This window comes from Dama dama, chromosome 21, assembly GCF_033118175.1.
Source record: "Dama dama isolate Ldn47 chromosome 21, ASM3311817v1, whole genome shotgun sequence".
Taxonomy (NCBI): Eukaryota; Metazoa; Chordata; class Mammalia; order Artiodactyla; family Cervidae; genus Dama; species Dama dama.
Genome location: NC_083701.1, coordinates 78,593,496 through 78,619,088, shown reverse-complemented (window position 1 = coordinate 78,619,088; position 25,593 = coordinate 78,593,496). Strand labels below are relative to the sequence as shown.

At 41.6% G+C, this 25,593-nt stretch overlaps 1 protein-coding gene across 6 annotated transcripts in view; it reads right to left on the bottom strand.

The window, feature by feature from the left end:
• Nucleotides 1-25,593, bottom strand: part of COL14A1 (collagen type XIV alpha 1 chain) — a 224,796-nt gene that overhangs the window by 87,091 nt on the left and 112,112 nt on the right. For all 6 annotated transcript variants that reach the window (XM_061123880.1, XM_061123879.1, XM_061123883.1 and 3 more), the window contains exons 24-31: nucleotides 15,574-15,720; nucleotides 11,358-11,414; nucleotides 6,109-6,248; nucleotides 4,622-4,745; nucleotides 4,268-4,411; nucleotides 2,969-3,133; nucleotides 2,357-2,395; nucleotides 2,077-2,215 (exon numbers count right to left, since the gene is read on the bottom strand). In XM_061123880.1, coding sequence (XP_060979863.1) covers nucleotides 2,077-2,215; nucleotides 2,357-2,395; nucleotides 2,969-3,133; nucleotides 4,268-4,411; nucleotides 4,622-4,745; nucleotides 6,109-6,248; nucleotides 11,358-11,414; nucleotides 15,574-15,720 — 955 coding nt within the window. The remainder of the gene's footprint in view (nucleotides 1-2,076; nucleotides 2,216-2,356; nucleotides 2,396-2,968; nucleotides 3,134-4,267; nucleotides 4,412-4,621; nucleotides 4,746-6,108; nucleotides 6,249-11,357; nucleotides 11,415-15,573; nucleotides 15,721-25,593) is intronic.

The window sequence follows — 25,593 nt, the reverse complement described above, 5'->3', positions numbered from 1 at the left end:
AAACAAATTTAGGAGTCCTTGGCATGTACTCAGGGTTCAACACTATGATACTGAAAAGATCGCTAGGAAATAGGGATAGACAGAAAAAACAAGCAGGTCATACACAAGTCCTGGTCCCCCCGGCATCAAGAGGTGGAGAGGGAAGAGGAGCCAGCCCTGGAGACGGACAGTCTGTAAGGTAAACAGAAGCTCAAGGAGGGCAGGAAGTCCAGGAGGAGGCTGAGCTCAGCTCTGTCGAATGCTGGAGACAGACGGAGTGAGGTGGGAGCTGGGAACCCAGGACTGGACTTAGCAAGGCGGAGGACGGGACACTGCCGACTGAATGAACAGTCTAGCAGAGCAGTAGACGAGCTTCCCTCTGGAAATTCTCATTTTGGGCCAGGCCTCCAGGAATGATTTTCAAATACCTATTTAATATTCATCCCTTGACAATGTAAAAAATAAAATCTGCTGAAAGGTAATGTTTAGATGTTAGATTTATCTGAAACCATATATAGTACTGCAATAGGCCCGAATTCAACAAAGAATATTATGGAAGAAGCTAGAAAAGCAACTGGTCTATAAATTGGACCAATGGATTTAATTCTTGAATCTCATCTCCCCCCACTTTTGCATGCCTATATGCACACTATAGGGCTTCCCTAGTGACTCAGAGGTTAAAGCGTCTGCCTGCAATGTGGGAGACCTGGGTTTGATCCCTGGGTTGGGAAGATCCCCTGGAAAAAGAAATGGCAACCCACTCCAGTATTCTTGCCTGGAGAATCCCATGGACAGAGGAGCCTAGTGGGCTACAGTCCATGGGGTCACAAAGAGTCGGACACGACTGAGCGACTTCACTTCACATGCACACTATATCAAAATATCAAAATATGGACATGAAAAATGTTTCATATTAAAACACTGAAGGTATTTTGAGACAAAAACAAATATTGATTTGAAATGTAAAGAAGCAGATGATGTCTTGAGAGATGACCCCTTAAACCAGGAATTCCTACTTTGAATGGGAAAGTCAGACTATAAAAAAAATTGAAAAAAAAAAAAAATTGAGCACCAAAGAATTGATGCTTTTGAAGTGTGGTGTTGGAGAAGACTCTTGAGAGTCCCTTGGACTGCAAGGAGATCCAACCAGTCCATCCTAAAGGAGATCAGTCCTGGGTGTTCATTGGAAGGACCGATGCTGAAGCTGAAACTCCAATAATTTATCCAGCTGATGCGAAGAACTGACTCATTTGAAAAGATCCTGATGCTGAGAAAGATATAAAGCAGGAGGAGAAGGGGACGACAGAGGATGAGGTGGTTGAATGGCATCACCAACTCAATGGACATGAGTTTGAGTAAACTCCGGGAGTTGGTGATGGACAGGGAGGCCTGGCATGCTGCGGTTCACGGGATCGCAAAGAGTCAGACATGACCGAGCGACTGAACTGAACTGAAACTCAAGTACGTCTGGAGTTTGCAGAACTGCTGAAAATGACCGTAGGAATCCCTCTGTTCATCACAGACTGTGCAATGACTAGATAATGTGATTTTTACGTCAACTATACAGAGTGGCTTTTGTGACTTCTCAAGGATAAAACCCCTTGGAACTCATGCCTCTAGAGTAAGTAAAACGGTTCAGGTTGTGTGTTCCAGGGCCTGACTGCCAGGTACAAATCCCGGCATGAGCCTCAACAGACTGCACGATCCCACTCAGGTCATCTAGTGTCTTAGTGCTTTAGTTTCACTACTTGTCAAATCAAGATAACGAATGACTCTACCTCACAGAGGTGTTGGGAGGTGTAAGGGAGCTACGGTGCATAAGCATTTAGACGCCTGGTACATGGCAGTGCTATGCGAGTATTAACTATCTATATTTTTCTCAGGTCAACAGATAGGAAAGTTCAACCAGCCTTATATGTGAGTCTGATTTTTTTTTTTTTGAGTCTGATGTTTTTAACGAAATCTAAACATCATCTATCCATCATGGAAAATCCTGCTGGGAATTATCACTGAAATTATGATTTCAAGGTGATATCATTTACACACTGAGATATAATAAACAATAATTGGCTTTAGTATCTTGCAATGGAAACATACTTGGTTGGCTGGGAAACCAGGGCATCTTTATGAAGTTGATAACAAGGATACACATTGAAGGTACCAGGCTCCATAGAGACCCCTTCCACTGATGAAAACTCCTTTTCAACCAAACCAAACATTTCCATCATCTTAAATCCTTAAAGAAACAGAGAGAGAATAAATAGGCACATTAGGATTTTAAATTTCACAGTTAGTCTATTAAGGATTTAAAAAATCTGGACCCCAAAAGGGAGTTAATCAATATACTTTGTATTGGAAAATTCCTGATACTGCATACCTGCAAGATCAATGCCATCCTTATGCACCAGTGGGCAGGCTGGAAGACAAAACAAAGAAGACAAAACCCTAATTTAGGTATTTTCCAAACATATTCTTCCCTTGTCCTGAAAACAGGAAGCTAACATAATCTTTATGGAAGTCAAGTGTAGAAGGAATCCAAACCAGATGTGGCTATGGCTTTTTGTGGATTCCTAAAGACTGAAACGCTCTCACTTCTCCTGTTAAAACCCAAGTCCCAGCTTCCTTCTCCTCTCCTGGGTCTGTTGAAATCGACGGTGGTCACCTGAGAGCATGTATTGGGAAAAGTGTCCCTCCCAGTGTGTTACCCTGATGAGCAGACTTAACACATTTTTGAAAACTGTCTGCCACAGATGTTTAAGAGAGTTTCTTTCAAATACAGATTCTCATCTTTTCAGAGAAAGTCTTTATCAACCTAAATTCTGAACCTGGGAGAGTGGAGGTCACTTCCAAATGCTCTAAATCACAAAACTATGTCTACATAACAAACAGCTCTCCATTTTCCCTTCAGATCAGGACGGGACTCATCATTTAACCAGGATAAATATCTCAGCCTTTAAGCAATGTAAGGGGCAAATTCCAAAGAACTAACTTGCTGATGCGGTTTCGCAGACAAAAGTAATCAACTCATCTTCAATTTTCTTAAAGGCGTCGAAGTCATCCACAAAGAAGACGTGCCGGGCACTGGGCTTACTGCCAATGCTAACCAACTCCGAGTAATCCGCATCGGCCACGCCGACTGCAAAAATGCTGTAGCCTGTGGGGAAAGGGAAACAGATTCTGATGAGTATAAACTGCACCAAAAACAAATAATGGAATGCAAGACACGTCTGCATGTTTAAAATATGTTTATTTAGGAGGCCCAGTGGGGGTCGATAATTCACGTTCACAGTTCATCGGAAATCTGCATGCACATAATTCACCATACGCTGATTAACCCATCATTCCCCAAAGAGCTTTTCCGTTTTAGAGAGGCCTAAGAGAGCCAGTGCTTGAGACAAAATAGTTACTATTTGAGTAACATCTCTATGTTTGCATATTATTAATAATGATTTTTGTATTTACGGGATAAAGTGCAGTTGAAACAGAAGCTTTATCTCAATTTTTTTTTTTGGAAGTAGAATCTGAGACATTAACAGGCTTAGAAGACTGAGGTAGGTCACAGTTCAATGCTCGACAGATTCGTATCAGGCTAGTCTGTGCCATGTCGGTTTACACAGTGTAATCCTCACATTTTGCGTTCTCCATTTGACAGAAGAGAAAGCTGAGGCCGAACAGTTTCTGTGACTGGGTTCCCTCCCCTGGTTCTTTTCATAGTATGGCACTGAATTTTCTCTCTTTTTTCTTTTTTTGGGCCACGCTCTGCGGCCAGAATGGAACCTGTGTTCCCTGCAGGGGAAGCCTAGAGCCTTAACCACTAGTCTGCCAGTAAAGTCCTGGACTGCACTTAATTGATGGAGTTTCTCATAATACAGCATCCTGTATGTAACAAACGTATTAGAGAAAATACAGCAAGATAACAGATTTGTAACTTGGAAAATATTTTTAAAATCACATTGTCCAGATTCAGAAACACGCAGTCAGGCTGATGTAGCCTACAAACGTGCCTTCAGAAAACAGCAGGGCTAACAGTACTATTGGCGCCCCTGCTGCTGTTGAGTCCTCAGTTGCGTCGACCTTTCGCAACCCCACGGACTGCAGCCCGCCAGGCTCCTCAGTCCAGGAGATGTCCCAGGCAAGGAACACTGACGTAGTTTGCCATTTCCTTCTCCAGGGGAACTTCCCACCCCAGGGGTTGAACCCAGATCTTTGGATGGGCACGCAGATTCTTTACCACTCAGCCACCAAGGAAACCTTGGTAGCTACTACTACTTATCTCTGTAAAACTCACCGTCTGATTGCATCTCTCTGGAGATTTTGTTCACATCATCTTGTGATCGTCCATCAGTTATAACCACGATGACCTTCGGGATGCCTCTTCTGGTCCCTGACTCTGCAGTAAACAAGCTATCTCGGACATGCTTAATTGCTTTTCCTGAAACAAAGGAAGGCAACAGTTCAGTTTCATTCCCTTCCACTTTTGTGTCACTGGAGATAGAACAGAAGAAACAAAGGTCTTTCATCAATGAAAAATCTTTAAAAAACAAACAAACAAACCTATATGAGTATGCTTCAAAAAAAGTCATTTAAATAATTAGCAATAATTAATTACTTTGGGTTTTAGCTGGGCTTTTGGGGATCTTACCTGTTTTTGTATTTCCACCTTTGTATGAGATATGCTTAATTGCATCAAGAAGAGTCTCTTTGGTTTTGTAAGAGTTTAGTTTAAATTCTGTCCTGGGATCATCAGTGAACTGAACCATGGCAACCTGAAGAGAGAAGCTGTGTTTACTTTTATGTATATTGCAGCCTTCCCCTGGGCCAGATAGCATACACTATAACAGGATTATAATTATAGTTTTAATTTCTTCTTTAACCCAGTCCACAATTTCCTTGGTATAAAATTTCACACAAGCTACATACCAAATCTGATGATACATTAACAAGCATTTTTTTTCTCTAAGTGCTTTCAGGAAGTAGATTAAAAATCTCTCCCTAAAGCATGAAGGGCTTTTGCCATCTCATTTGACAGGTGGAAAAATGGCAGCCTAGGTCTTCTACCTTGACAAAGTTCACAGAATAGAAGTTGGATTCTTTAACAAGGATTTTTTTATGAAACAAGCTTATGAAATAATTACTACTATTCCACCTTTTTACAGACCAGGACACTGAGGAAAAGTCAAGTAACTTACCCAAGATTACTAGAGTGGTCCCTGGTAGAACCAACAGTGGAAGTCAGGTAATCCGACTTCAAAATCTGTTCCTAATCACTGTGATATAAATGCTTCCCAGGTGGCGCTAGTGATAATCTCCCTGTCAATGCAGGAGATGTAAGAGACGCGAGTTCGATCCCTGGGTCGGGAAGAACCACTGGAGGTGGGCACGGCAACCCACTCCAGCGTTTTTGGGCTTCCCTGGTAGCTCAGATGATAAAGAATCTGCCTGCAGTAGGGGAGACCCGCGTCCGACCCCTGGGTCGGGAAAAGGGATCAGATGCTCACACCTCAGTTCAAAAGCCACCTCCTCAAAGAAGCCTTTGTCGATCTCTCAATTTAAAATAAACCAGTAAATGGAAACCTCAGTTCACAAGTGCGTGTCCCGACCTTGTGAATGTGTGTGTTTGCCGATTTGTGTCTGGATCTCACCCTCCTCCGCTCCCCGCCGTTAAGGATGTGAGCTCCATGAAATACCCATGACGACAGTACTAACCAAAGAAGCCCTCAACAAGATGTTCGTCGGATGAATAAATTAGTCTTCTGTGTTCTGCTTGTTCTACACTCATTTGTGGCATTGACCTCTGTCCTTCAAGATTTTAAAGTCCTCGAGGGCAAGGAGAATACTGAACAGAGATTTGCGCCTCCTCCCCCCCAGTATGCAGGAGATGCATGTGCTGACCGGCCGTTCTCACGGGTCCCGGTTTGCTGGACTCACTCACTTTAAGGACAGCACCCTGCCCAGCGCTGTCAGGCACCAGTGAGTGGTTTCAAGCTCGGACCTGTCCACGCTCTCATTTAGAGTTGGGTCAAATCATTATAGCTCTTTACCCATATTCCCCGACAAGTAGCCATAACAATAGCCTGGAATAATTATTTAACGCATAGAATGAATTAATGATTGATCCGTCAGCCTTACTTGAGTTCCATCTGCGCCGATCTTGCCCAGGGCTCCGACAGTGCTATACAGGAAGTTAATGATCTTATTGAAGTTTTCATCACCAATACTCCAGGATCCATCCACCATAAACACCAGGTCAGCTTTGGCAGCTTTACACACTGGAGACCAAGCAAGAACGTGAATCAGAGAAAAGGGGAAAACAGTCGTCATCAAACCAACAAAGCAGGTAATGGTTTCCCTCTGGTAACTAGAGCGCCTTCCAGAAGGAATGGTATACATCCTATTCCAAATTCTTCCTCACTAGGTTTTCTGACCGTCATTGTTCTCCTATACTCAAGTATCCTGGTCATGACTAAGAAAGCTTCTATCACACACGCAGAATTAAAGAGAAAAAGAAAAACACCAATTTCAGCCTCAAAGAATAGAAATGAGAGAATGGAAAAATGTGGAACTAAACTGATTTAGTGACAGAGGCATCAGCAAACACCCCAGTGCCTACTGATTCGAGGGAAACCCAAGCTCTCACTCTGCACCCTGCCCTCTGCTTATCGAGTTAATAACCTGAGAAGGATTTAGCTTCCAGGAGGAAGGGATGCCTCGCAATGAAAGCAGACTCATCTAAAACTTGATATGTGTTTGGACTGAGGCCATAAGCAAACTTCAATTTCAGCCTTGCTCAAAAATTCTATGCCCTTTGGACACCCCCTGATGTCAAGAAATGTATACTACCGCTAGCTCGGGAAAACTTTCATCAATAGTAACACTGACATCAATCCTAACAAACAAGCAAAAAACAGATTAGCAAAAACCTATTCCACTGAAAGCATTTTTAAGTCTTGTATCGCATCCTGTTTCCGATTATCTATGCTTCTTTTCCCCTTGATTAATACAGATCATGGTGGTTGACTCTGTTTTATGATGAAACAAACAATTTAATCTTTAATAATCTGAATCTTTTAATCTTGGGCCATTGGCACACAAATGTTCTGCAAGATAATGAACCTTTTGCATTTCTTTAGAGAAAAAATGGCCTGATTTTTATTTTATTAACTACAACTGTAGTCCCATAAAGCTAACTACAACTTCAATGGTAAAATAAACCATCTCCAAGTGAGTCAGTACTCTAGGGACAACAAGGATTTAGTGAGGGTGTTCTCCTGACCGCCACGATTTACAAAATTTTACATACCTATGGTTTGAATTTAAAGCTGAAAGGGATCACAAGATCTGCTCATTATAAGCATGTAAAAGAAAACCTGGTGTTTGCTAGGAAGGATGAAACCCAGATTAGGTTTTACCTTCAAAATGAGAGCAAAATCTATTTGAAAATATACTCAAATTGAAAACTGTGCTTAATAAAACAAAAGAAAAAGAAAATATATCAAAATGCATGAAGGAACTATCTCCAGGATATAAAATTGTGCTTTTAATTTTCTTCTTTGTACTCTTTTCTACTTCTAAAATAGAAAAATTAAAATGGATGTTTTATAAATACTCAGTATCACCTGAATAATAAAGATTTATAGGCTTTTTAATTAAATATACTCAGGGCAAATAGAACCTAAAATGAATAATGTGTTCAAGTTGCAAAAGTCCCAATGTCCAAAACCATCATGATGAAAACTACTAATCCAAGAACAATGTTGCTACATTATCAATCCTCAGTCTCATGACCCTTCCAAATCATGTGTTTCCCATGAGCATTCACAAATATTAACCAAAGGATACTCATATTCTGCTATACATAAAATTATTCTGACCTCAGGGAATCCTGTAATGTCTGTATCAGAACTGTCTAATAAATAAACTCATCAGTTAGGATCTGTTTTCAGCTCCGATAGTGAAAATCATCATAGATAGTTAAACTAGAAAAAGCTAGATATGAAGATGGAAGAAGGAAGAGTCTGGCATCCCAAGTAGTCAGTCAGTAAGTTCAGTCACTCAGTCTTTGCGACCCCATGAATTGCAGCACGCCAGGCCTCCCTGTCCATCACCAACTCCTGGAGTTTACTCAAACTCACGTCCATCGAGTCAGTGATGCCACCCAACCATCTCATCCTCTGTCGTCCCCTTCTCCTCCTGCCCTCAATCTTTCCCAACATCAAGGTCTTTGCCAAGGAGTCAGTTCTTCACATGAGGTGGCCAAACTATTGGAGTTTCAGCTTTAGCATCAGCACTTCCAATGAATATTCAGGACTGATTTCCTTTAGGATGGACTGGTTGGATCTCCTTGCAGTCCAAAGGACTCTCAAGAGTCTTCTCCAACACCACAGTTCAAAAGCATCAATTCTGCGGTGCTCAGCTTTCTTTATGGTCCAGCTCTCACATCCATACATGACTACTGGAAAAACCATAGCTTTGACTATCCCAAGTAGAGCAAATAGCATTAAAAGATGCAGGAGAGCATAAGGCATGTATGGAGAACCTTAAGTTATGCAATTTTGCTGTTAACTAATACAGTCTGGGAAATGATGCCACAGTCTAGGTTGATCATTGAAGATTTTGCATGGTGTGCTGGGAAGGATGCTGAGTTTTATTTTTGTAGAGTTTCTTATTACCCTTTGTTTCCTTGACCCTTACACTCTCCAGCATCAGACCTCTCTTACTATGCTCCTGTCCTTTGCAGGATATTTGGTCTTGTCCAGAACAGCAATAAGACCTTTGGTCTACACCAACAGGTTCTTGAAATTTGGTCCTATCCAAAATGTCCATGGGCATATTTGGTCCATGCCAAATGACTTTGGACAGGACCAAATATCATGGCGCTTTTGACATGAACCAAACGTCTGCTAACCATTGATAAGGTGAGGACAATTATTTTTCATTGTAACTCTGGTACATAATAGCTATTCTAAAATGCATGGCAGGGCGTCGCTGGTGACTCGGTGGTAAAGAAACCATCTGCTAATGCAGGAGGCATGGGTTCAATCCCTGGACCAGGAAGAGCCCACGGCCAGGGAGCAACTAAGCCCACGCACCACAATTGAGCCTGTGTTCTGGACCCCAGGAGCCACAACTGCAGAAGCCCAAGTGCCCAGAGCCTGTGCTCCACAACAAGAGAAGCCCCCACACTGCAACTGGAGAGTAGACCCCACTTCCCTCAACTAGAGACAAGCTGGCGCAGCAGTGAAGTCCCAGCACAGACAAATAAATAAAATTGTTAAAATGCATGTACATGGAAGAAGTCTTCTAAAACAACACTCCAACTACGTGATCCACCTTTATTCTCCCTCCTATCCATTTCACCAAGGTTATCTTTCTCAAACATAGATTTCTGCAGGTCATCCTCCCCTCATAGAACTCATGCAATGCCATGTCCCATAGGATAAAGCCCAGCCTCCCTACTCAGGCACACTAACCATTTCATAACACTACATTCACTCTTTTCTATGGGTCATGCTAAAGTACTTATGGTTCCCCAAACACATTATGTACTTAGATCCCTCCATGACGTTAAGTGCTCATTTCTCCATTATTTACCTGTAAAACTCACTCTTCAAAATGTAAATCAATCCATGTAAATGAAAATCAAAAGGAAGTTGGAGTAGCACTACTCATATCAGACAAAATAGACTTTAAAATAAAGACTGTTACAAGAGATGGGGAAGAGCACTATGTGATGCTCAGAGAATCTATCCAAGAAGAGGACATAACAGTTGCAAATATTTGTGCACCCAACATAGGAGCACCTCAACGTATAAGGCAAACACTAACAGCCATAAAATGGGATATCAACAGTAACACAGTAATCATGGGGATTTTAACACTCCACTGACACATGGGCAGATCATCCAGACAGAAAGTTGATAAGGAAACACAAACTTAAATGATACATTCGACCAGACAGGCTTAACTGATATTTACAGGACATTCCATCCAAAAGCAGCAGAATACACTCCCCTTTCTAGTGCATGTGGAATATCCTTCAGAGTAGATGAGGTCTTGGGTCATAAATCAAGCCTTGGTAAGTTTGAGAAAATTGAAATCATATCAAGCATCTTTTCCGACCACAATACTATGGGTGGTGGTGGTTTAGTTGCTAAGCCATGTCCGGCTCTTGCAACCCCATGGGCTGTAGCCTGCCAGTCTCCTCTGACCATGGGATTTTCCAAGAAAGAATACTGGAGTGGGTTGCTATTTCCTTCTCCAGGGAATCTTCCGACCCAGGGATTAGAATTCAATTACAGGAAAATGTAAATCAAATTCCTCCTCCTCCTTCAGAAGTAATTAAATTGCAGCAGCGTTAACTGTTCTCAGTTCTGGGCTACTATGGTATAACCTACACCAACTCACTTCTGGGCTGGTAATTACCTAGGTAAACACTTATTTCTCTTGCAGTACTGAAAATAAGCAGAGAGCAGCAATCATAGATTGTTATGGTATCCCAAGTACTTGGCATAGGAGCTTTGAGAATGAATAGCAGAGTTAATTAATGTCCATTAATGGGATAAAAAAATAACCACCATTACTACATTTGGAAGTTTTTTAGAAAGTTACCTTAACTGATCAAGTAAGAGGTGAAGACAAACTTTTGTGATGCAGACAGAAAAACACAACAGGGAGCAGCATTTCTGCGGTTAGCGGGAACACTGTGACCCTTGTCCACAGAGTCAGAATGCACACAACTACACAACCATAACCTACACAACTACATCTACACAACTACACAACCATAACCCACACAACTACACAATCATATATAACCTACACAACTACACAATCATAACCTACACTCCCAGACTACACAAATACTCTTCCTTGGCAAACATGTACCATTCTGATATTTTCAATGAAACAACTATGAAAGAATTCTGTTTGAAAATCTACTCTGTGTGTGCAGATTCTACTTTTAGATGGTTTTTTATTGAGTATATTTGACATATGACACTGCAAAAATTTAAAGTGCAAAATATATTAATTTGATTTATATTTCTAATTTACATTTGTATATATAATTTACATTGTATATAATGTATATTAATTTACATTTATATATTGTAATTTGGTTGATGTAGTAATATTTAGCACCTCTATCTCAGCACATAATTATAGTACAATACTGTTGCCTACATTCATTACACTGCACATTAGATCTCTGTCTTACTTACTACTCATTGCAAATCTGTACCCCGTAAGGGTCTGATAAAAGCTCTTGTATTAAGGAGAAACTATCTTTTATTAATACCTTGGTTTTTAAATGAAGAAACAAACAAATCCAACAGAAATCCAAAACCCAAGATCACATCATGATCACATTATATTTTTACCTTCTTTTGCTGGTGGGATTGTTGGAGGGAACGTCGGTGGTTGAGTAGGAAGCGATTCTGAAAAGGAGAGAGCAAGCATCAGTTAACCGTCCCCTCTTGGAAGAGAGGGAGGTCATGGAGTCGTAACTCTTCAGGGGAGTCAATGATTCTGACAGCTGTCTTCTCTGAGAACTTAGTGAATTTAGGGCCCACTCTAAATCAGCCAAAGCCCATGAAAGTTGGTTCCAACCACCTCCTCAATCTCAGACTGAAGGCTTGAAATGCCATTTGCCACAGTTCAATTTACCCAGAGGGAGTCAGTGCAATCAAACTGTCAACTTCAAAGTGGTTTCAATGCTGATTTAAGGCAGGAACCCTGCCAACCTATTTCAGATTAGTCTTTGGCTGCTTTCACACATAAAGTAACTCCATTCTGCCTAAGGATGGACCATCAATCCATGTTCAATAGCACTTCCTCCCTTTTTACCCTGAATTCTCAGGATGTGGTCCCCAAGGGAGCCTGATTCACCCTTGGCCACGATCAGACTGTGCCTGGGAAACTCAGTTCTGAGAACCAAATAGCGGGACATTGGGAGGCTGCAGCGTGTCCTGATCAGCTTAACCTGGGTGAGGAGGGGTGAGAACTGTGTCAAGTATAGAAGTGCGGTTTGGTTAAAGGCCATGGATATAGTCACATAAGAGCTGTGACTTTCCCACCAATTCACATGCAAAGTACCAGCAAGTTACGGCATCATTAAGTGGATTAAACATCCCAATATTATTTTTTTGCATATTCTCTTTTTAAATTCTTATTTTACACTAAAGAAAACTTGGCAATTATTATTTTTCTTATCCCAGTATAATCCAAGGGAAAACTCTCAACTAATCACAGTCCTTCACACAGGGGGATGTTTAGCCTCTGGAGACAGTAAGCGCCAAATAGTTGGAAGGATTTGAGCTCAGGCAGACTGTTTGCTGTGAATGTTGCAAAGGGAGAGCCTTCACTGGCAGGGGGGTTGGAGGAGATGAATTTTAAGGTCTCTTCCAATTCCAGGGACCAATAAACTAACATTATTTGAGTAAAGCAATTCAACATTTAAAGGGATGAGGTAACTGTATTATTGATACAGAAAAATGTTTGAGTTATTATATGAAATGAAGCAGAATACAATAGTATGATCCCATCTGTGAAACAGAATTCTATTTAACTGATTAATACAGGTTTATCTATATATATCTATACAGTAACATATCTGACACACACACACACACACAACTACATACAACAGGCAGAATTTATTGAAAGAGATCAAGCTGGTATAAATGAGTTTTGGGGGGAAGAAAAATGAGAAAAGGGGGGCGTTCCCTGGTGGCCTAGTGGTTAGGATTTGGCACTCTCACTGAAGAGGCCCAGGTTTGATCCCTGGTCAGGAAACCACGTCACGCGGCACACAGCGTGGCCGAAACATGGAAGGAAAACAAAACAAGAACAGGATGGCCAAAAAAAAAAAAAAGGTGACAGCACACTTCGTACCTTCTGTTGCATCATTATAGACAAAATCACTGTGACTTTTTAAAGGCAATTCTTTGGCAACTAAAAATTTTCACAAGTAAAAACATTTGAGACATTTTAGTATAAAACTAGGATTGCAAAATGTTTTTGAAAGCACTATAAAATGTTTCTAAAGCCTAAAATCTGTGGAAGCAGCTGGTCGTCTTTATAATTGTGCATTTTCTTTAATGTGAAAAGCTGAGATATATCACAAGTTCAGTCAATAAATTCAAGAACCAAACCAATGAGTGCCTGTGGCAGCCAGATCAATATGTTTGGTCAGAACATCTGGCCCCAGAACCTCTCGGGTAAGAAGAACCACAATGAACTGGGAGAGTGTTTATATCCTCTACACACAGATGGTCCTTGTCCTCAAGTCTGGGAGAAGCTGTCACAGAAGAGGGAACAGTCTTGATCTGCATTTGCTCTGGGAGGTTGAACTGGAGCCAGTGGGGAGAAGCTCTACGATGACAGATGTCCCCACAGAAGGAAAACATTTACATCAAGCGGAGCTTTCCAAATGAATCCTGGACTGGTCGTTAACAGTGGTGAGGTTAAGGTTAAGGGAAGTTGAACTTGACCAGGGGCCCCAAACTCAAATATTTTTAGAGGTCAGGCACATAATGAATGGGAGCAAAGAACTCTGCCTCACCATTCAGGAATAACAAACTTCAGAGCGTGCACACTGTCCAAAGACGCGGCAGTCACTAGGTTTCTGTACGTTTAGCTGCGTGAGGATGCGCGCGCCCTGTGTTGTCAGAGCTTTCGAATTTTCTAGAATACTTTAAAACTTAAAAAAAAAAAATGGCCCAGAGAAAACATGTCTGATGGTAGCTCTAACCCCATGGCTGCCAGCTTCTTTCTGACTTTCAGGAAGACAGCAAGAGGGCCTTCCCTGATGGCCCAGAGTTAAGACCCCAACTCCCACTGCAGGGGCACAAGTTCACCCCTTGCTGGGGAGCTCCTGTCCTGCATGCCGCTCGGTGCGGCCTAAAAAAGGGAAGATGTAAGAGTGATACCAAAAATATTTGTTCAATAAAATAAAATGCAGTTGCAATGTCCTCAGCGGGATCTTTCCAGTGGATCTTTACTATCACCAAACTAAGCTAAAAGAGACGGTATTTAATTTTATTGATAAGCAAACAGCAGCTCAGAGACGTTAAACTACCCAAGGCAACAATGGAAGAAGGACCCCAACCAAGGTTTTTAGACTTTAAAAAATCTCAAGCCCTAACAGGCCCCTAATAATTTCAAAACTATATAATCCTCTAACCAAAAAACAAATTCTAATGAGCAATAAAATGCAAGAAACGACTGCTACATTCTCCAACATGGATAAACCTCAAAAACATACGCTAAGTGAAAGATATCAGACAAAAAAGACTACCTGTTACATACTTCCATTTATACGAAATGTCTAGAAAAGACAAATGTATAAGAAAAGAAAGTAGACTGCCTGGAGCTGACAGTAGGAAAGAGGACTCACTGCGAATGAGCCTGAATGATCTCCAGGTGGATGGGAGTGTCCTGACACTGAATTGCAGTGATGGCTGCACAACTCTTGAAATGTACCAAAAATCATCGAGTTGTACTCTTAAAATTAAGGGTGAATTTTATGGTATGCAAATTATACCTCAAAAATACACATGTGATGTAAAATGTTGACTATTTCAATGTTCTGAAATAAAGTCCTCGTGTTGGAAAGTAGATGATTCCATTAGCTACACTTTGGCTTTCTGTGTTTGAAGATTATATATTGATAGTGGGTTTTTTTGTACGTTCAGAGAAACTGAAAGACCTATACACCTGAGTAGTATAACTTCCTAAATGTCAGAACAGGATGGAGGGACTATCAAGAAAGCCCTCGTCCGCCACCTATTCAGACACCAGTCCCTGAGGATTTCAACTTTAAGTTCAAGACACGGAGTTGGGGACACACAGGTATCTCCCAGAATTCAGTACCATTCAAACCATTTTGATGCTTATGGCTTCTAGGTCAGGAATCTTTGGTCAAAAGGGTACCGAGCAGTTGGCGCCTTCCTCGCTCTTTAGAACATGTAGAAAGTGCTTTGTCTTCGTTTTGTACTTTGCCTTTCCCTTCAGCGCGTCAGATTTCCTGCCAACTTGGAAAAAGCGCCAGAGCCTCTTCAGGAGGCAAGGCCGGGCCGGCCAGCTGGCACGTCCTGGCTCCATTCCCACCCTGGAGGCTGGAGCACTGAGCATTGTTTCAGTGTCAGGACCCAAGCCTCACACTTCATCGCACACTCCGCCACCACAGATGTTCCCAATGGAAGCATCACAATAGGGACCATTGTTTCAAGCACTTTGCCGTCCTACGGCCTTACAGTCCCCTGTGACGGCGGGCGGAGGATGGGGAAATCCACACAGACGCCATCAGCGGGCCACAGGCAGTGGGTACAGAGGATCGGGATGGGGAACACATGTAAATCCATGGCTGATTCATGTCAATGTATGACAAAAACCACCACAATATTATAAAGTAATTAGCCTCCAACTAATAAAAATAAATGAAAAAAAAAAAAGAGCAGCGTTTGTATTACAGATATTCCAGGGCACAATGACTAATGTTTTTCTAGATGCAATACGGTTTCTGAACCAAAACCATATTCCTAAAACACTGTTTGTTCATGGATACAGAGATCACGAGAGAACAGCTTGACTTACGTGTTTTTCCCGTTACGCTCACGCTGGGTCCCTCCATCTCCTGGAGCTTTGTGTAAACACTGATCTTATATTCCGAATCAGGCTGAAGTCCATAGAAGCAATGCCTGTTTGTCCCACCACCCAAAGTGGATTCTTGCTTTTGTGTATCTATAATCAAAACAAAACATAAATGAACCAAACATACATACATGAATTTAAAAAAATAATAGCCACCAACAGATGATTTGCTTCTAAAATACTTAGTATGTATGGCCTATTCAGATAACTCCAGAATGAATTAAACTTGTTTGAGTAATTGTATCTTTTTTAAAAGAATTAATATATCCACTTTTTTTTTAATAATTGAAAATTGTATTTTATATGTTCAGAAAGGGGACTGACTAGTAAAAGGCTGTTGAGGACTTAACAAACAGAGAATTGTTCCTGCTTATAATTATATGCACACATCTGACTGATCTTTTGGACAGGTGTGGAGGTGAATATATTTATTTTTCAAAAATTAGATTTCCCAATGTGATCCTGAGAGCTTATTTTGGTACCAGGCTCTGCATGTGCGGGCTAAGTGTTTTGGTCACATCTGATGCTTTGCAGCCCCACGGACTGCAGCCCGCCAGGCTCCTCTGTCCACGGGATTCTCTGGGCAAGAATCCTGGAGGGCGCTGCCATGCCCTTCTCCAGGGGACCCTCCCGGGCCAGGGACCAAACCCTTGTCTCTAACGATGTCTCCTGCATTGACAGGCAGATTCTTCACCTCTAGTGCCACGACGGAATACCACCAGGCTCTGTGCTCGGTGTTTAACGATAAAAATAACAACAAAGGTAACAATGGCCAACATTTACTTAGCATTCACCATGCACCAGGCACTATTCTAAGGATTTTACATGTATTAATTCATTTGATCCTTATAATACTTATAATTATCCCTAAAGACAAAAAACTGAAGACCAGAAAAATTAGTTTACCCAAGTCCATATACTAAGTAGCTGAACTAAAATGCAAATTCCAAACTTAGAAGTCCAGTCTCAGAGGATGGTGCTTTAATCTCCATTAATATACCATCTGTGCTAAGTCACTTCAGTCGTGTCTGGCTCTTTGGGACCCCATGGACTGTATCCTGCCAGGCTCCTCTGTCCATGGAATTCTCCAGGCAAGAATATTGAAGTGGGCTGCTATGCCCTCCTTTAATATATCATAAAATAAGTTAAACATGTGATTTTTCAAAATGAAAGAGTTGGAGAACTGCTGAGTGCATCTGAAATTAGTGAGCACCATAATTAGGAGATCAGATGAGCGGCCTCACAGCTCAGCACTCCACCACCTCACTGGCCATGGCTGCCGACCTTGGTGCCTTTAATTACTAAAGAAATTCAAACGGGTTTTCTTCATAAGCACAGAGTATTTAATGTTTTTTTAACCACATGGAGAATTGGTTTTTAAAAAAAAGTATTACTGCTACCACTGAAAAAAACTATCATGCAAATTTCCCTCTAGAATGATTTCCCTCTGATCCATAAATTTCACCCATCTGGTCAAACTTTAAATAGCTTTATTTACAGGAATTAAAAAAACAGTGTTAAAAACTACTCTGATAAAAACATTACACTTATTAAGTGGTTAAATATAAACAAAATATAAAAAATATTAAAAAATACCAGCTGTTTTTTCAAGCATAAAATAGCAAAACTGTTGAACAGTGATTTTGGTCTATTTTGAAAGCGTAATAAACTATTAAATTTCAGTCTCCATTTTACATACATATGTGAGCAAAAATATATTTATTATAATAGACAAGTCAGAACAAACATGATATACATCATTTCAATTCAGTTCAGTCACTCAGTCGTGTCCGACTCTGCAACCCCATGGACTGCAGCATGCCAGGCCTCCCTGTCCATCACCAACTCCTGGAGTTTACTCAAACTCATATCCATCGAGTGGGTGATGTCATCCAACCATCTCATCCTCTGCTGTCCCCTTCTCCTCCCACCTTCAATCTTTCCCAGCATCATGGTCTTTTCCAGTGAGTCAGTTCTTCATATTAGGTGGCCAAATCATTGGAGTTTCGGCATCAGTCCTTCCAATGAATATTCAGGACAGATTTCCTTTAGGATAGATTGGTTGGATCTCCTTGCAGTCCAAGGGACTCTCAAGAGTCTTCTCCAACACCACAGTTTAAAAGCATTAATCCTTCAGCACTCAGCTTTCTTTTTAGTCCAACTCTCACATCCATACATGACCACTGGAAAAATCATAGCCTTGACTAGAAAGACCTTTGTCAGCAAAGTAATGTCTCTGCTTTTTAATATGCTGTCTAAGTTGGTCATAGCTTTTCTTTCAAGGAGCAAGCATCTTTTAATTTCATGGCTGCAGTCACCATCTGCAGTGATTTTGGAGCCCAACAAAATAAAGTCTGACACTGTTTCCACTGTTTCCCCATCTATTTCCCATGAAGTGATGGGACTGGATGCCATGATCTTAGTTTTTTGAAAGTTGAGTTTTAAGCCTACTTTTTCACTCTCCTCTCTCACTTTCATCAAGAGGCTCTTTAGTTCCTCTTCACTTTCTGCCATAAGGTTGGTGTTATCTGCATATCTGAGGATTTTTATATTTCTTCCAGCAATTTTGATTCCAGCTTGTGCTTCATCCATCTCAGCATTTCTCATGATGTACTCTGAATATAAGTTAAATGAGTATGGTGACAATATACAGCCTTGATGTACTCCTTTCCCAATTTGGAACTGGCTCTAACTGTTGCTTCCTGAACTGCAAACAGATTTCTCAGGAGGCAGGTAAGGTGGTCTGGCATGCCCATCTCTTGAAGAATTTTCCACAATTTGTTGTGAGCCACACAGTTAAAGGCTTTGGCATGGTCAATAAAGCAGAATTGATTTTTTCTGGAATTCTCTTGCTTTTCCTATGATCCAACAGACGTTGGCAATTTGATCTCTGGTTCCTCTGTCTTTTCTAAATCCAGTTTGAACATCTGGAAGTTCACGGTTCATGTACTGTTGAAGCCTGGCTTGGAGAATTTTGAGCATTACTTTGCTAGTGTGTGAGATGCGTGCAATTGTGCGGTAGTTTGAGCATTCTTTGGCATTGCCTCTCTTTGGGATTGGAATGAAAACGGACCTTCTCCAGTCCTGAGGCCACTGCTGAGGTTTCCCTATTTGCTGGCAGATTGAGTGCAGCACTTTCACAGCATCATCTTTTAGGATTAGAAATAGCTCAGCTGGAATTCCATCACCTCCACTAGCTTTGTTCATTGTGATGCTTCCTAAGGCCCATTTGACTTTGCATTCCAGGATGTCTGGCTCTAGGTGAGTGATCACGCTATCATGTTTACCTGGGCCATGAAGATCTTTTTTGTACAGTTCTCCTGTGTATTCTTGCCATCTCAATATCTTCTGCTTCTGTTAGGTCCATACCATTTCTGTCCTTTATTGTGCCCATCTTTGCATGAAATGTTCCCATGGTATCTCTAATTTTCTTGAAGAGATCTCTAGTCTTTCCCATTCTATTGTTTTCCTCTATTTCTTTGCATTGATCACTGAAGAAGGCTTTATCTATGGACAAATCCTGATTTTTTAAAAATCTAATTAAAGTAAGGCTATCTGTTGAATGGGATCTGAAATTTACTTTTATAATTGTCAATATTAAAGAGCTTCAAAAGTGATCTTTATAATATAATGTTTAGTAATATATTTCTTTGAAATGATAGGTCTATCTCAATATTTTCTTTATTAGATATTATACAAAATGATGAAATCAAAACTATTTAAAGTGTTTGTGAGGTTTTAAATTGCTGTGAGAGGAACTTAAGAGTAAGAAAATATCAGTAAACCCTGCCTTCTGCTTGGCTGATGTCCAAGCTCAGCCTTGGGTTTCTGGGCTCAGAACCCCATAACAGTGGTTTTATTTTGACCCTTACCACTCTGGAGCCTCCTGCAAGCTTCTGTGAGTCACGTGTAATACAAACATTTCCCAAATCCTATGCATGGATCATCTTTACCTATCTTCACAAAAACTTGTGAGACTCTCCAGGAATTAATTCTAGAAATGTACTTTTCTGTCATTTCCTCTATTTCTCATGAATACCCGTGCACTTTATAGACCCTTGACAACAGTATAAATAGGTTTCACTGCTACATAACAAAACAAAACCTACAAATCATTGGAAAACTGGAACAAGCACTGTGAAATTAACAGGCAACAGTAACAGGTTGCTCCCAAGACTAACAAAGAGGGGTTGCATGAATGGGGGTATATCCATGTTGCTTTTGGCATTTATGATTCATGGCTTTGCCTTAAAGAAAAACACTTAAACTGATCAAACGATGACTAATTTCCTTGACCCCTTGTGCCAAAAGCCAGAATTTAACTTTGTTTTTTTGGAACAAGGGGGAAAATCTGTCATTGAGCATTCATTCTCATCAAGTCATGCTAAATACATTTTTTGGATGACCGCCATGCCACCAACATGACTCTCAAGCGTCCCAGGAGTGGTTACTGAGATCTACAAACAAAGAAGGTCCCAGATCTGGTAAACTCAGTTGGAATTTCATAGAATTCACGAAAGTTCATGGTTCATGCTTTCCACTCTCTGGGTCTTTCAAATCCTGTGACCCCCAAACATGGTATCAGTCCTTCAAAACATTCAATCTTGGGAATAAGCTTCGTTTCGTATGCTCTTTTGTTTCTGGTCCCTAATAAGGTAGGCTCTCCACTATGCTGCAATTCTCTATTCTGGTTAATAGATGACGCAGAAAACTAGACATTTCAGTACCTAAAGATGGAAGACAAGGTGAGCATTTTTGAAACTTAAAAAAGAAAAATCAGGCTAAAAAGAAATTTACCAAGTTAATGGGATTAGGGAGGCAATACAGTGTGAGGTGCATCCAACCTCAGGTGCCACGTCAATTCAAAAAGAGATGGACAGGGAGACAGGAGTCTGCAGTGTCTGTAGAACTAACGGAGGCTCTCATGGGTTTCCGAGGTACTCAAAACCAACCCAAAGCCTCTGAAACTCTGCTCTGTCCTACAGTTAACCAAAAGCCTACAACTGAATTTGGAAAGTCTAATGCCTGACTCAAATGCAGATTGGATTTCACTCTCTCTTGAGAGGACTTGATCCTTCTGGTAATCTTTCTTTTTTCCTTTTCTTCTTGGCTATGAAAAAACTGTCATAATATTTACATGAGTAGAGGACAGCTGTTGTTTTTGCCTGTCTTACATCTGATCTTTCTTTCACTGAACCCATCCCTCCCCACATGGTCTTTTGACTTGGGAAGGCCTGAGTAAGAACGCCCATCTCTCCCCAGACACAGGCTGGGAAAAAGCCAGGTCTCATTTGCCGTTGATTCCATGCCTGTGAACTCAGTGATAGATTCAGGGGGATATGACCCAAACCAGGCTAACTTGACTCAAGGTCCTGGACTTTTGTGGGAATTACTGAGAAAGAAGAGCTTTCTTTTAACCAAGACGATGAAGCTGAAGCTTGGAGGATGTACGTCCGGACTTGACCGGGGCCAGCTCTCAGTCTGCTTGAGAAGGAAGGTGGAGGGCAGAGAGTGGGGGATTGGGTCCGCTGAACCCCTGAGGCTTCCACGCGCCTGAGGCAGACACTGGGGGACGTCTCGGTGTGCTAGGCACAGGGTAGGCGACCTTGCTACTCGATACCTGCTATTTGTGCTTTTTACCATTGACAAACTAAGCAGGCACCCCTGACGGCACAGCCTTGCTGCTTTATTCACAAACGCCTTGGGGATTTATAGGCATGACCACAGGTAAGGTCCTCAAAAGAAGTCATTTGGGGAAACGGAAGCCCGGAGAACAACACTGACCAGCTGTCGGGTTAGAGCAGAAACAAGCCTGCTGACTTCATCTCAGAGTAAAAGTGCACGAGATCGGACACGGGGGATTTAAAACACACACAATGAGAGAAAGAGAGAGCACGCCGCCCGGCAAACGTGGGGCTTTGGCAGTGTGGACACACGTGCCAAGTCGCTTCTGTCCTGTCTGACTCTGTGACCCCGTGGATTGCAGCCCACCGGGCCCCTCTGTCCACGGGACTCCCCAGGCAAGAACGCTGGAGCGGGTTGCCATGCCCTCCTCCAGGGATCTTTCTGCCCAGGGACTGAACCTGCCTCTCTTCCGTCTCCCACATTGCAGGAGGGTTCTTCACTACCACGCCGCCTGGGAAGCCCAGGAGTTTGCCAGAGGCATTCAGAAATAAGCCAGCCTGGGGTAAGGCTCTTCTCTATCACGTGGAGAAACTGGGTCCCAAGTCTCCTCTGGTTGAAGCGGAAGGACTGACATTTCTGCAGAGGCAGCACGTGTAGCCAGCGGGAGGTGTCTCAGAGTTGAAATAGTGGAGCCCAGGGACTCAGGCACCCGTGGAAGAAGGTACATCTGATCACATGTCCTTCAACAGCAGTGATCAGGAATCATGATCACATCACTCTGTGAGATAAAGAAACTCAACCTAATTCTTCCCCAGTGCAAAGTGGAAGACTTCAAGGCATGAATTAGAAGGTGGCGATTAACACATACACAGTAATATACATACAACAGATAATCTACAAGGACCTACTGTATAGCACTCAACACTCTGTAATAACCTATATGGGAAAGGAATCCAAATAATATATATATGCATATGTACAACTGAATCAGGTGGTTGTACACCCAACACAAACATATTATAAGTCACCTGTATTCCAGTATACAATAAAAATTAAATTAAAAAAAAGCAAAGTGGAAAGACTTCCCTGACCTAAACTGTGTAAGTTAAAATATTTAAACATTTTCCCTACATTAACTCCTCACCCCTAGCCGTCAATTAGACTCTGTTGCTGTCTAGTTGGTTAATAATATGCAACTGGACACCTGAGTGAATAAGATGTAGGCTAACTGGGCTCATAAATTGTTCAGCTATAACTGCCGATGAAAAATAAACTGAACAACATTTTTGTTCATTCTTGTTGAATTGAGACTGTTGAGGCTCAGTTGAAGAGGTTTTTGACAGCCTGAAAATAATACTGGCGAAGTACAAATTAATTTAACTGGAAGATAAGAAGGAAGTGGGGACGCGTATTTCAGTAAAAAACTTGGCTTCAGCGAGAGCTTGTGTGTGTGTGTGTGTGCGCGCGCGTGCACGCACATGCGTGTGTGCGTACATGTGTGCGTGTGTGCATATGCATATGTGTACATGTGTGTGCATGTGTGTGCATTTGTGTGAGTGTTCGTGCATACATGTGTGTGTGTGCATGTGCGTGTGTGTGTGTGTGTGTGTGTGTGCACGCTCAGTCACTCAGTTGTGTCTGACTCTTTGCAACTACATGGACTGCAACCTGCCAGGCCCCTCTGTCCATACAATTTTCCAGGCAAGAACACTGGAGTGGGCTGACATTTCCTTCTCCAGGGGATCTTCCCAAGGCAGGGATCGAACCCACATCTTCCACATCTCCAGCATTCGCAGGAGGATTCTTTAAACTGAGTCACCTGGGAAGTCCACCAAGAGCTTATTGAGGTTTTAAATGACCAGATCAATATTATCAGACACATCAATCATATTGTCTGATAAGAATCCCAATGCTAATTGTAAAAGCATTTAATAATAAAAAAAAATACTGATGGGTTTCACTAATTCCTTGATAAGACAGTTTTGATGTCTTTATGTCAATCTGTATAAATATGATTTTCAATGAAAGCTAATGAATATCTAAAGGAGCCTCTGTCCCACTCTGTCAACTTCTTAAACAGTATCATAGTTAAAAATACTCTGGGGTAATTTGAATGTGTGATCCTTATAGTTACTATTTTGTTTAAGTTTAACAAGTACCACCAAATGTGATAAATATCAACCGTTCTATATTAAAGTGAGACTCAGCTAGTCTTAAAAAGATATATGAAACATAACTCGTCGAGATTTTATAGATGTTGTCAAACAGTTGCCATGTCTTTCATCTAATTAAGTTTCAGTTCAGTTCAGTTGCTCAGTCGTGTCTGACTCTTTGCAACCCCATGAATCATAGCATGCCAGGCCTCCTTGTCCATCACCAACTCTCGGAGTTTACTCAAACCCATGTCCATTGAGTCGGTGATGCCATCCAGCCATCTCATCCTCTGTCGTCCCCTTCTCCTCCTGCCTTCAATCTTTCCCAGCATTAGGGTTTTTTCCAGTAAGTCAGTTCTTACCATCAGGTGGACAAAGTACTAGAGTTTCAGCTTTAGCATCAGTCCTTCCAACGAGCACCCAGGACTGATCTGCCTTAGGATGGAATGATTGGATCTCCTTGCAGTCCAAGGGACTCTCAAGAGTCTTCTCCAAAACCACAGTTCAAAAGCATCAATTCTTCGGTGCTCAGCTTTCTTCACAGTCCAACTCTCACATCCATACATGACCACTGGAGAAACCATAGCCTTGACTAGACGGACCTTTGTTGGCAAAGTAATGTCTCTGCTTTTTAATATGCTGTCTAGGTTGGTCATAGCTTTGCTTCCAAGCAGTAAGCGTCTTTTAATTTCATGGCTGCAATCACCATCTGCAGTGATTTTGGAGCCCAAAAAAATAAAGTCAGTCACTGTTTCCACTGTTTCCCCATCTATCTGCCATGAAGTGCTGGGACTGGATGCTATGATCTTAGTTTTCTGAATGTTGAGCTTTAAGCCAACTTTTTCACTCTCCTCCTTCACTTTCATCAAGAGGCTCTTTAGTTCCTCTTCACCTTCTCCCATAAGGGTGGTGTCATCAGCATATCTGAGGTTATTTATATTTCTCCCGGCAATCTTGATTCCAGCTTGTGCTTCTTCCAGCCCAGCATTTCTCATGATGTATTCTGCATTTAAGTTAAATAAGCAGGGTGACAATATACAGCCTTGATGTACTCCTTTTCCTATTTGGAACCAGTGTGTTGTTCCATGTCCAGTTCTAACTGTTGTTTCTTGACTTGCATACATGTTTCTCAGGAGGCAGGTCAGGTGGTCTGGTATTCCCACCTCTTGAAGAATTTTCCACACTTTGTTTTGATCTACACAGTCAAAGGCTTTGGCAAAGTCAATAAAGCAGAAATAGATGTTTTTCTGGAACTCTCTTGCTTTTTTGATGATCCAATGGATGTTGGCAATTTGATCTCTGGTTCCATTGCCTTTTCTAAATCCAGCTTGAACATCTGGAAGTTCACGGTTCACATACTGTTGAACCCTTGCTTGGAGAATTACTTGGCTAGTGTGTGAGATGAGTGCAATTGTGCGGTAGTCTGAACATTCTTTCGCATTACCTTTCTTTGGAACTGGAATGAAAACTGATCTTTTTCAGTCCTGTGACCCCTGCTGAGTTTTCCAAATTTGCTGGCATATTGAGTGTAGCACTTTCACAGCATCATCTTTTTAGGATTTGAAATAGCTCAACTGGAATTCCATCACCTCTACTAGCTTTGTTTGTGGTGATGCTTCCTAAGGCCCACTTGACTTTGCTTCCGGGATGTCTGACTCTAGGTGAGTGATCACACCATTGTGAATATCTGGGTCGTGAAGATTTTTATTGTACAGTTCTTCTGTGTATTCTTGCCACTTCTTAATATCTTCTGCTTCTGTTAGGTCCATACCATTTCTGTCCTTTATTGTGCCCATCTTTGCATGAAATGTTCCCATGGTATCTCTAATTTTCTTGAAGAGATCCCTAGTCTTTCCCATTCTATTGTTTTCCTCTATTTCTTTGCATTGATCACTGAGGAAGGCTTTCTTATCTCTGCTTGCTGTTCTTTGGAACTCTGCATTCAAATGGGTATATCTTTCCTTTTCTCCTTTGCTTTTCGCTTCCCTTCTTTTCACAGCTATTTGTAAGGCCTCCTCAGACACCCATTTTGCCTTTTTGCATTTCTTTTGCTTGGGGATAGTCTTGATCTCTGCCTCCCGTACAATGTCACGAACCTCTGTCCGTAGTTCATCAGGCAGTCTATCAAATCAAACCCTTGAATCTATTTCTCACCTCCACTGTATAGTCATAAGGGATTTGACTT